Source organism: Protomyctophum bolini (genome assembly GCF_963924005.1).
Source record: "Protomyctophum bolini genome assembly, chromosome: 5".
Lineage (NCBI taxonomy): Eukaryota > Metazoa > Chordata > Actinopteri > Myctophiformes > Myctophidae > Protomyctophum > Protomyctophum bolini.
Genome location: NC_137866.1, coordinates 2,620,562 through 2,633,508, shown reverse-complemented (window position 1 = coordinate 2,633,508; position 12,947 = coordinate 2,620,562). Strand labels below are relative to the sequence as shown.

Below are 12,947 nucleotides of genomic sequence, written 5' to 3'. Positions count from 1 at the left end.
ACCCCTGTGCTGCAGGTGGGCTGCAACCCCAACGAGGACGTGGCCATCTTCGCCGTGGACTCTCTCCGGCAGCTCTCCATGAAGTTCCTGGAGAAAGGAGAGCTGGCCAACTTCCGCTTCCAGAAGGACTTCCTGCGGCCGTTTGAACACATCATGAAGAAGAACAGGTACCAAAGATAGCGAGGGTTTTTAACCCATTTAGGCCTGACATCGAAATAAAAAAAAACGTCTTCTGAAAGAATATATATTCAAAGATTTGTGCCATATTATCACGATTAAAAAAAATAGCAGACCTAGATCTGCTATTTTTCAATAGCTAAAGTATAACATAATACTTAGTTAAAACACCAAAACGGGTTCCCGTCCAGAAAGAATGGGTAACAATGTAATTCTTCTAGATTTAAATGCTCTCTCCAGTATAAATAAACATCCTCCGTTTGCTGGAGGATGGTTGAGAGGTGACATGTCAGAAATTGGCTGATATTGAGTCAAAAGTGTGTGTGTTAGACAGCTGTGTGTGTGGCTGTGTCCCTGGGTCTGTCCCCTTGTCCCTGGCTGTGTCCGGAAATAGCGTTGTAGCATTTGTTCACCACCAGGTGTCACTGTTGCACAGCCTAAAACACAGACACACAGGCCAGGGAGGAGGGCTTGTACAGTACAGTACAGTACAGTACAGTACAGTACAGTACAGTACAGTACAGTACCACTCACTTCAGACAGGTCTGATCTTTTTGGTGGTGCAAAACCACTCCAAGGAACAGCTATGTCCTTATGTCCGGCCCTATGATTAGAGTACCAACAGGGGGCGCTGTTGCACCACTCTCTTCAGACTGGTCTGATTTTGAGTCTACTGGAAGCCCCCATATGTCCCATGTTAGACCCAGAAATGTTGTTTAATGTAAACTTTAGGTTCAAATGTCATCTATAGGTTTAGCAGATGGGATTAAAAGCGTGTTCGGAAATGCCGCACCGGAGTCCATATTATTAGTTTGCCCTGCACAGTGCGCTCAGTGTGCTATTTCCAAACACGCCCTAAGCTCTGTTGCTAAAAGTTGCAGGTTGAGCAATTTGAGTTCTACACGTTTATGCCATATCACAATAGTACAATATCAAAAATCACACGCCACATCCAGTCTAATATCATGATATGGATATAATGTTGATACTAGGGATGACCCATGTTTTTGCTCCCGAAATGACGCGATCGCCCCGATTTCCGATCAGGTGATCGGATCGGGACAACCCTAGTTATATATTTCATGTTCCCCAAAGGAATCAAACACTTTCTCCTTCCTCCCTCCCTCCCTCCTCCCTCCACATCCTCTCCTCCCTCCCTCCTTCCCCCCTCCCTCCCTCAGGTCTCCTACCATCAGGGACATGGTGATCCGGTGCGTGGCCCAGATGGTGAACTCCCAGGCGGCCAACATCCGCTCAGGATGGAAGAACATCTTCTCTGTGTTCCACCAGGCGGCCTCAGACCACGACGAGACCATCGTGGAGCTGGCCTTCCAGACCACGGGCCTCATAGTCAGTGAGTACTAGATCCCATAGACCAGGGAGCTGGCCTTCCAGACCACGGGACTCATAGTCAGTGAGTACTAGATCCCATAGACCGTGGAGCTGGCCTTCCAGACCACGGGACTCATAGTCAGTGAGTACTAGATCCCATAGACCAGGGAGCTGGCCTTCCAGACCACGGGACTCATAGTCAGTGAGTACTAGATCCCATAGACCAGGGAGCTGGCCTTCCAGACCACGGGACTCATAGTCAGTGAGTATTAGATCCCATAGACCAGGGAGCTGGCCTTCCAGACCACGGGACTCATAGTCAGTGAGTATTAGATCCCATAGACGGTGGAGCTGGCCTTCCAGACCACGGGACTCATAGTCAGTGAGTATTAGATCCCATAGTCCAGACCACGGGCCTCATAGTCAGTGAGTATTAGATCCCATAGTCCAGACCACGGGCCTCATAGTCAGTGAGTATTAGATCCCATAGACCAGACCACGGGCCTCATAGTCAGTGAGTATTAACCCATTTAGACCTGACACTGAGTAAAAGCGGCCATGTCTTTCCGGCCCCCCAGAGCTTCTATTTTGAAGGAATCCCGGCACTGATTGTGTTTTAACCTACAATGGAATACTTTGTTTTCAAGTACAAACATTAGTGGCATTGCAAAGTTATATACAAAAAAATACCATACCATAACAAATCCATACCAATTTCCCAGTATTTTGACTGGTTTGAGAACAGCACGGTCATGTTTTTTTATTATTATTATTTATTTCAATAATCTTTATCCCACAATTTTGCAACCCATTTTTTTCACCCAGTGTCAATTATCGAATGTAATCCTGGGCGCTACACTTCCTCTGCCAACCTGGGGAGAGCAACGGACTGACCTCATGCCCCCTTCTATGCATGAGGAGTCCAAGCTGCTTCTTTTCACCTGCCGGGGGAGACCTGACAGCCGGACGTGGCACGTAGAAGGAACACAATGTTCCAACCAGTTCCTTTCCCCTCCATCAGGCGCCCGGCTGGCCAGGGGGAGGCAGTATAGAGACCAGGATTACTGCATGTTTTTTGTGAGGGTACGTACCCTAATGTTCTGTCTGTTGTTGCCCACCTTTCTACCCTCCCTCCCTCCAGTGAACACCTTCCAGCAGCACTTTGCCGCGGCCATCGACTCCTTCCAGGATGCAGTGAAGTGTCTGTCAGAGTTCGTGTGCAACGCTGCCTTCCCAGACACCAGCATGGAGGCCATCCGGCTCATACGCCACTGTGCGAAATACGTCTCTGAGAGGCCACAGGTAGGAGCTGTACATAATACACATACTGTAAATATGTCTCCTAGAGGCCACAGGTAGGAGCTGTACATGTTACACATACTGTAAATAAATATGTCTCTGAGAGGCCACAGGTACAGGTAGGAGCTGTACATGATACACATACTGTAAATAAATACGTCTCTGAGAGGCCACAGGTAGGAGCTGTACATGATACACATACTGTAAATAAATACGTCTCTGAGAGGCCACAGGTAGGAGCTGTACATGTTACACATACTGTAAATAAATATGTCTCTGAGAGGCCACAGGTACAGGTAGGAGCTGTACATGATACACATACTGTAAATAAATACGTCTCTGAGAGGCCACAGGTAGGAGCTGTACATGATACACATACTGTAAATAAATACGTCTCTGAGAGGCCACAGGTAGGAGCTGTACATGTTACACATACTGTAAATAAATACGTCTCTGAGAGGCCACAGGTAGGAGCTGTACATGTTACACATACTGTAAATAAATACGTCTCTGAGAGGCCACAGGTACAGGTAGGAGCTGTACATGATACACATACTGTAAATAAATACGTCTCTGAGAGGCCACAGGTAGGAGCTGTGAAAGCTTGTAGCTGCTATGAGCTTGTAGATTTGCTATTTTTTTCAACAGCTAAAGTTTAAAATAATGGTTAAAAGCTCTGAGGTGACACAGATGCGTTCCAGATCTAAATTGATTAAATGCCCCCACCCCCCCCAGGCTCTAAGAGAGTACACCAGTGACGACATGAACGTGGCCCCTGGGGACCGCGTGTGGGTTCGAGGCTGGTTCCCCATCCTGTTTGAGCTCTCCTGCATCATCAACCGCTGCAAGCTGGACGTCAGAACCAGGTAGGACCACAGGACAATGCCCGTCAGAACCAGGTAGGACCACAGGACAATGCCCTTCAGAACCAGGTAGGACCACAGCACAATGCCCGTCAGAACCAGGTAGGACCACAGAACAATGCCCGTCACAACCAGGTAGGACCACAGAACAATGCCCGTCACAACCAGGTAGGACCACAGGACAATGGTGATTGCAGTCTAATGTGCACCGCACGTCATGTGACGAAGACACCAGTCCTACAAGCTCACAACGTGCTTCGGCGTGACGCGGTGTAAGAAACAACAAATGGTTCTTTCCAGTGTACTTACTGACTCATTATTGATGCCGTGTTGCCAGTTACTGGGAAGTCGGACGTCAAGATCTTCCACAGAAAAGGGAGTTAGATTCTCAAGAAGGGAAGGTGTACCGGTTTTCCTGGTTGAGTCACCATTATTAGGAAATGTGACCAATAATTGCATGTGCTCGATCGTACTGATATAGCAGACACATGATGACATGATTATATAATATGGGTACATTTCCTAATAATGATGACTCAATCAGGCAAGCTGGTACACTTAATTACCCTTCTTGAGATTCATAACATTGGCACACTGGCACGGAACAGTGCACAAAGGTTTAGTGCGCTGTTCTGTGGAAGAAAATACAATGTGTTTTCTGTGACCGGGGACTGACGGTCATGTGTGTGTTTTCTGTGACAGGGGTCTGACGGTCATGTGTGTGTGTTTTCTGTGACAGGGGACTGACGGTCATGTGTGTGTTTTCTGTGACAGGGGACTGACGGTCATGTGTGTGTTTTTTCTGTGACAGGGGACTGACGGTCATGTGTGTGTGTTTTCTGTGACAGGGGACTGACGGTCATGTGTGTGTTTTCTGTGACAGGGGACTGACGGTCATGTGTGTGTTTTCTGTGACAGGGGACTGACGGTCATGTGTGTGTTTTCTGTGACAGGGGACTGACGGTCATGTGTTTGTTTTCTGTGACAAGGGACTGACGGTCATGTGTGTGTTTTCTGTGACAGGGGACTGACGGTCATGTGTGTGTTTTCTGTGACAGGGGACTGACGGTCATGCGTGTGTTTTTTCTGTGACAGGGGACTGACGGTCATGTTCGAGATCATGAAGAGTTACGGACACACGTTTGAGAAGCACTGGTGGCACGACCTGTTCAGGATCGTCTTCAGGATCTTTGACAACATGAAGCTGCCGGAGCAGCAGACTGAGGTGAGAATTTAGAATTTAGGCATTTAGCAGACGCTCTTAATCCAGAGCGATTTACATTAAGCAAGAACAAAAAGCATGGGAATACATCACATAAAAAAGCATTTATCATGAAACATGCGTAAGCTAAGAAAGTAACAGTGGAATATCTATATAATGAAACTATACATGTAAACTATACATACATACTATACTATGCTATACATATGTACTATGACGTGCTATGACTACATATAATGCAATTATAGTGCTGTCTACATTACTCACATATAGTGCTCAAATTCCCCCCCAAAAACTATATTAATTATTTTATCTGGACGCTGGGTGGGGGTGTGGTGCCCTTATGCATGATAAGAGAAGAGCTCCGTCAAGAGTAGAGCTTTATTGGGAAAATGCAGGAGATAAAAGACATGAAATGATTTCTGCTGAAAACCAATAGCCAACCGTAGGTATGGTGTTTCCTTTGCTCTCCTGACAAACTCAACACACACATTGATGTTGTTCAATCCAAATAGCCTTTTAATGCAACTGGACTGAAAGTTGGCAAGCTTTCATAAACGGACGGAACTGAACAGTTGTCAGATTTATTCATTTCCCCAATGGTGACGGTACATTGCTTAACTTCTGTGGTCTCCTTTTCATACTCTGTTGCCTCCATAAATCTAAAACATTACAGCCTCTTGTCTCGCTCTGCGTTTTGAAAATGAGCCTAAATGCAGCTGTTTCCATGTTCGAGAAGTCAAGTCAAGTAGAAAGTGCTTTTTGATACGTTGGTATCGTGGGCAAAAATACCACGCATACATCAAAATGTAATGTTTTATTCAAAAGAAACGAGGCCTCGTCTTCCGGTTTGTCATTCCTGCCAGCTGGAACAGAACAAGAGATTAGATCACAGGGAAGAGGGACGTTAGCCAGTACTGTACTGTACTGTATGTATGACGTAAATTGTACAGCCGAGACAAACGCAGTATTTAAACGGGGGCGGAATGTGACGGTGATCAAAGTCACGTCGTGCACAATTTTAATTGGAGAAACCCGACAAAAACAGCCGGCTTTTTTTTCCCCTTTTTGGTTGATGGTTAGCATCATGTTATGCTTTAGCTATTGAAAAATAGCAGATCTACAAGCTCATAGCGCGCCACCGAGTGGCGCGCTACGAGCTTGTAGGTCTGCTATTTTTGAAAAATCGAAGAACAACTGACATTTTTTAGAATCTGATCTCAGGTCAGAATGGGTTGATCAGACCAGTGTGTGTCCAGTGGAAACCTCGTATGAATCTGATCTCAGGTCAGAATGGGTTAATGCAACTGGACTGAAAGTTGTTGGCGAAACCCGACAACAGCCGGCTTTTTTCTTGTAGTAACACATCTGCGTTTGTTTGTGTTTTGATCGGGTTTGTTCACAGAAAACGGAGTGGATGACGACGACGTGTAACCACGCGCTCTACGCCATCTGTGACGTCTTCACGCAGTTCTACGAACCGCTCAGTGAGGTTCTGCTCGCCGACATCTTCACACAGCTGCAGTGGTGTGTCCGACAGGGTGAGTCTAACCTCTTATGTACCTCTCAGAGAGGTGAACGTCTTCACACAGCCTCAGTGGTGTGTCCGACAGGGTGAGTCTAACCTCTTATCTACCTCTCAGAGAGGTGTACGTCTTCACACAGCCTCAGTGGTGTGTCCGACAGGGTGAGTCTAACCTCTTATCTACCTCTCAGAGAGGTGTACGTCTTCACACTGCCTCAGTGGTGTGTCCGACAGGGTGAGTCTAACCTCTTATCTACCTCTCAGAGAGGTGTACGTCTTCACACTGCCTCAGTGGTGTGTCCGACAGGGTGAGTTTAACCTCTTATCTACCTCTCAGAGAGGTGTACGTCTTCACACAGCCTCAGTGGTGTGTCCGACAGGGTGAGTTTAACCTCTTATCTACCTCTCAGAGAGGTGTACGTCTTCACACAGCCTCAGTGGTGTGTCCGACAGGGTGAGTTTAACCTCTTATCTACCTCTCAGAGAGGTGTACGTCTTCACACAGCCTCAGTGGTGTGTCCGACAGGGTGAGTTTAACCTCTTATCTACCTCTCAGAGAGGTGTACGTCTTCACACAGCTGCAGTGGTGTGTCCGACAGGGTCATTTATTCATATTGTATGTTATTGTATTAATCACGATGGGGGAAAGAAATGGTGCAAAAAAACGTTCTTGCAAGACTGTTCAATACACAATCACAATTCTAGCCATGATGAAGACCATATAGGTCGAAACATGTCGGTTGAATAAAGATTTCCTCCTTTTTAACTATTAAGTGTGCCCGGATCTCCGCTTTGTTCTATAGATGGTGTTATCCCGATTGATCCCAGGAGCACCTTTTTACTATTTTTACATTTTGTATACCTGCACACCTCCTGAGCACCTGGTTGCTTCCTTGCCTCTACACAATCACAATCGTTATTATGGTGTAAGTTCCATGTTTGTTGACATACCGTTCACTGTGCTGTTTCCTCCCTGGCCCAACAGATAATGAGCAGCTGGCGCGTTCGGGCACCAACTGTCTGGAGAACCTGGTCATCCTCAACGGGGAGAAGTTCAGTCCGGAGGTGTGGCACGTCACCTGCTCCTGCATGCTGGAGATCTTCCAGAACACCAGCCCGCACGCGTACGTCACCTTTTGATTGAAATATGTATTAACTGTTTGCAGAATTACAGTAACATTTCAAGCACAACTCAATACAAAAACTGTTAACTGTGAGTGGACGACCCAATAATTAAGCATTACCCTTGTTTACAAGAGGGTCCACCATGTTTCAATTCACCAAAACATTTAGAGACGTACAAATAGACACTTCTATATAGCCAAAGAACAGAACAGGAATTAATCATAAAGGAGGTAAAAAGGGAAAAGAAACGTATACAGTGAGGGAACCAATCATGTGAAGGTAGGTTGAGAAGTGGTCCTTAAATCAGGGGTGCCCAAGAGGTAGATCGTGATCACACAGGCCCTGCAGGTAGACATTTGTCTAATACGTAACTACTCCCAGCAATGGGATACGGTAATATATATATTTTTGGTGGGTATAGATCTGGTTGAGCTGGTCATTTTGAACGTAGCTCTCAAGTCTAAAAAGTGTGGGCACCCCTGGGTTAAATGGACCGGGTCTTGGGTACTTAATTAGCAGGATGGTGCCTCCCAGCTCTGACAGCATGTAGTTACTGTAGTTACTGTAATTACTGTAGTCACATGACGACATGACTCCTGATCCCACTGCTCTGGTTGGTTGGTTCTCTCCTCAGCTTGTTGTCGTGGAGACCGGCCGGTCAGGAGGAGGAGTCTGGCGACGGCAAACATACGGTAACATAAACAAACAATACAAACATTAACCCAGTTGAGCAGAAGCTTAATTTTTCATTTTCATTTTCATATTTATTTATTTCATTTCAGTTTTGGTTTTCACATGGTTTACTGTGCAGTATACACTTTACACTACGATGATAGTTCCAGGAAATAGTTCCAGTATACATATAGTTCCAGTGTTTTCATAACAGCTTACATTCATTGTCTTTAAATATTGTATTTGAAACTGAAGGATGATCAAATAAACAAACTAAACTTCCAGTATACAGTATGATGATAGTTCCAGTAAATACAGAATTGTATTCAAACTAGTAGATCTGTCGTGACATCCGTCATGTTGGAAAGAAAGCTGATGGTGTCTTTCTAGTGAGGAAGTGAAAAGTCGTGCAATTTTGATATAGAAGATCTAATGTGAATTTTTGAGGGGCGCTAGCCCCTCCTATAAATAGCTATTGTATAGTTTAATGTCTGTGTTGAACTGAACACAACCATTAAATGCCATTGACAATGAATGGATAATGTACGTCCTATCAGATAATATAATGTCCACATGTCCTCTGTCTCTGTTTTCAGGACATTGACTTTGACACTCAGTCCCAGAGCAGCTACGACCGGGCGCTCTCTGAGAGAGGACACAGTCAGATGTCTAGTGACGACACCTGTAGGACCAAGTCCAACACTAGTGAGTACATGCAGCATGTACAAGTACAGACACACACGCAAACGGAGACGTGGTGCATTTATAGTTAGATATCATCTCAATGTTCTTGTATATTTGTGTGTGCGTTGCAGGAGTGTCGGACCAGAAGCTGTTTGCCGGGCTGTTGATAAAGTGTGTGGTGCAGCTGGAGCTGATCCAGACCATCGACAACATCGTGTTCTTCCCGGCGACCAGCAAGAAGGAGGATGCCGAGAACATGGCCGCCGCACAGGTTGGTTGGTTGGTTGGTCACACCCAGGGGTCAGGGGTCACCCACATGTCTGTACACGCATAGATAGAAAAAAAAATAGATGCCTTCCTCTCATTGGCCGCTGCAGTTCATTGGAGCGGATGGGAGTCGTGTTGAATGAGGGGCGGGATTTGAGTTGATTTGATCTTTTATGGGACTTACAGACCCGAACATGCGCTCTGTGATGCACGCTCATGCTTCAGCGAGGCTTCGCAAGGAATCTCGGGAACGTTTTGCCCTACCTTGAGCACATACTGTACGCTCCAGAGCCGGAAAGAGAGTCTAGGTTTATATGTCTGTGTACACGGACAAAATGTGTCCGTGGCAAAGACTTGGTGTTGTCAAGTATTAGATGTTCTGTCTTACACACCATCATAATGTTCTCATTTAGATAATAACACCCACTTTACTGAATGTCAATCTCCAGGTTTTCTTCAGAATAAGTATGACAATTTTTTATTATGACACTATCTTCTGGCTCCAAAACTGTGGAATGAGTCTACAGTAGTTCTTTTTCACTTTCTTTTGTTTGAAAGCTGAAAATGGAAACAAAAAATGGGAGCGATTTGGTAATTTTTTACCACAAGACACTGACTGGGCTTTAGGTACACTTAATTCCAATATCTCATGTTGTAGCACGACTTTGAGTTTATTAATGCTTTCGGTTCATTAGTCAGTTTTTTAATTATTAATATAATTTATGATTAGGAAAGTGGAAAATGACTTTGTTCCTGTAATGCCCACGGCGGGCTGCCGGTTGGTTGCTAGGTTACAGTAAGGTAAATAAGGTGGATGTGTTCGCAGTACTGTGTTATATTATATGGAGCGGCTGTAGCCCATTCTGGGCGGGAACCCCTTTTGGTGTTTTAAAGCATTATGTTGCACTTTAGCTATTGAAAAATAGCAGATCTACGAGCTTGTAGGTCTGCTTTTTTCTTGAAAATGTAGCGCAAATCTTTGAATATCAACTTTATATTCTTCCTTTCGGAAACTTCTTTTGTGCAGTGGTAAAGACAACAGAAATCACAGTACACACAGTACACACAAACACAGTTACTATATAAAAGATCATAAAACGACTTTTTAAGAGAAACTACTCGTATATACTTTCTTTTCAGAGCAAACGTTTTTAACTCAAATCTTCTCTTCTGTGGAGGTCCCTGGAACAACATATTTTCAAGATGGTGGTCGATATAATTTCTTGGGGTCATTGGCATGAAATATTGAGCACCACTGATGAGGTAAACATGAGGTATTTCAGAAAACAAAATCAGAATTTTTGAAGACATTTTCTTTTTAATTTTGACGTCAGGCCTAATTGGGTTAGAGTGCCCCTCGGCCAATTACGATGCGAGGTCGCTAACGAACTGCGTCGTGATAAGTGAGGCGGCCGTGCTCGTTTTCGACCGACAGAGTTCATTAGAGTTCATTCTCGATAAAGTGCAGAAAGAATTAAACCTTGTTTTTTTTATAAATGTCATCTCGTTGCAGTTCATTTGTGCGGTTTGGCATTAATTATGCATTTTGCACCGCATGAGGCTCAAGAGGAGCTAAATCAGTGAAATGGCAACGGCAAGCGTCTCTTAACACCTGAAACCAGAAACCAGGACACAACCTACCAGTATTTCACTTTTTGAGTGGTGGAGCTTTGCGTGTCTCTGGCTGTGTCCGAGCATGAAAATAGCGTTTGGTTGGTTTCCATCACCAGGTGTCACCATCACCAGGAGCCTATCTCCTGTTTCTGTAGCGTGAGGCGGCTTGCTGTACAAGTACACCCCCTGCACATGACGCTAGTATATCGCAGGGATATCCAACCCTTGATGCTGAGTGTCAAGCAGGGAGGCACTGGGTCCCATTGTTACAGTCTTTGGTATGACCCGGCCGGGGATCGAACCCCAACCTCCCAGTCTCAGGGCGGACACTCTAACCACAAGGCCACTGAGCTGGTAGGGCATGTACAGACAGATGGTTAAAGGCTATGGTCTCTCCTTACAGAGGGACACTCTAGAGGAGACCGAGGTCCAGGCGGTGGACCCGGGCTCTGACCAGGGCATGTACAGACAGATGATTAAAGGTCTCTCCTCCTTACAGAGGGACACTCTAGAGGAGACCGAGGTCCAGGCCGTGGACCCGGGCTCAGACCAGGGCATGTACAGACAGATGATTAAAGGTCTCTCCTCCTTACAGAGGGACACTCTAGAGGAGACCGAGGTCCAGGCGGTGGACCCGGGCTCTGACCAGGGCATGTACAGACAGATGATTAAAGGTCTCTCCTCCTTACAGAGGGACACTCTAGAGGAGACCGAGGTCCAGGCGGTGGACCCGGGCTCAGACCAGGGCATGTACAGACAGATGGTTAAAGGTTATGGTCTCTCCTTACAGAGGGACACTCTAGAGGAGACCGAGGTCCAGGCGGTGGACCCGGGCTCTGACCAGGGCATGTACAGACAGATGATTAAAGGTCTCTCCTCCTTACAGAGGGACACTCTAGAGGAGACCGAGGTCCAGGCCGTGGACCCGGGCTCAGACCAGGGCATGTACAGACAGATGATTAAAGGTCTCTCCTCCTTACAGAGGGACACTCTAGAGGAGACCGAGGTCCAGGCCGTGGACCCGGGCTCAGACCAGGGCATGTACAGACAGATGATTAAAGGCTATGGTCTCTCCTCCTTACAGAGGGACACTCTAGAGGAGACCGAGGTCCAGGCGGTGGACCCGGGCTCAGACCAGGGCATGTACAGACAGATGATTAAAGGCTATGGTCTCTCCTCCTTACAGAGGGACACTCTAGAGGAGACCGAGGTCCAGGCCGTGGAGCCGGGCTCAGACCAGGGCATGTACAGACAGATGATTAAAGGTCTCTCCTCCTTACAGAGGGACACTCTAGAGGAGACCGAGGTCCAGGCCGTGGACCCAGGCTCAGACCAGGGCATGTACAGACAGATGGCCTCCCAGCATCTCTTCAAGCTGCTGGACTGTCTACTGGAGTCGCACACCTTCGCCAAGGACTTCAACTCCAACAATGAGCAGAGGACGGCACTCTGGAGAGCAGGTAAACATACGCAAAGAACATCCATTTTTTAGCATAATGTAACGCATAGCATCCTTATTCCTAGCATCGCCCAGTTGTGTACAGCTGGGCAGAGGTTGGATAACGTTGGGCCATGATAATGGCAAATGGAATCCTGGACGATAACTCATCATAAACTTATTTATTCACACAGACGATGAGAAAATAGCTGTTGATCTGCTATAAGCAATAATATGTCATTAAGCTAAAGTGTCGCTGTGTCGATTGGTCAAAAAAAAAAAGCCTGGTCGCAATGACTAACCAATCAGGAAGTAGACAGGCCAATTCGACCAATGACAAAGCTTCAAGGGACATCTTTGAATGCAGATTGTGGCCCCTAGATGTGTCACAGAGACTACATAGAGCACCGAAGTCTGACGTCACTTTCAGTAGAGGGCGCCAGTACACAGGTTCATGTATTTGTTTAGTTGCATTATAATCCCCATAGGGGGATTTTAGGTCGCTTCATATAAGAACTATTTTTGAAAAATAAACCGACCACCCCGGCCTTACTGTCAGGGGGGAGTGGCTGTGTGTCGTTAATGATGTTCATTAACATTTGATACAGCCAGTTTCTGGAGAAAATGGAATTAATGTGGCCGCAAAAGCCTTGAAACTACATATGAAGGCAATGTCGCTGCTAATATACGTCACGCCCAGCCGTCAACACATTATAGCGTTCCTGAGAT

At 46.1% G+C, this 12,947-nt stretch overlaps 1 protein-coding gene across 8 annotated transcripts in view; it reads left to right on the top strand.

Moving 5' to 3' along the window:
• The window catches only part of arfgef2 (ADP-ribosylation factor guanine nucleotide-exchange factor 2 (brefeldin A-inhibited)), a 79,827-nt gene that overhangs the window by 52,864 nt on the left and 14,016 nt on the right, over window positions 1–12,947 (top strand). For all 8 annotated transcript variants that reach the window (XM_080763430.1, XM_080763429.1, XM_080763434.1 and 5 more), the window contains 11 exons: window positions 16–167; window positions 1,359–1,531; window positions 2,651–2,811; window positions 3,544–3,674; window positions 4,767–4,896; window positions 6,299–6,434; window positions 7,404–7,542; window positions 8,178–8,235; window positions 8,812–8,920; window positions 9,031–9,170; window positions 12,063–12,240. In XM_080763430.1, the coding sequence (XP_080619556.1) occupies window positions 16–167; window positions 1,359–1,531; window positions 2,651–2,811; window positions 3,544–3,674; window positions 4,767–4,896; window positions 6,299–6,434; window positions 7,404–7,542; window positions 8,178–8,235; window positions 8,812–8,920; window positions 9,031–9,170; window positions 12,063–12,240 (1,507 nt within the window). The remainder of the gene's footprint in view (window positions 1–15; window positions 168–1,358; window positions 1,532–2,650; window positions 2,812–3,543; window positions 3,675–4,766; window positions 4,897–6,298; window positions 6,435–7,403; window positions 7,543–8,177; window positions 8,236–8,811; window positions 8,921–9,030; window positions 9,171–12,062; window positions 12,241–12,947) is intronic.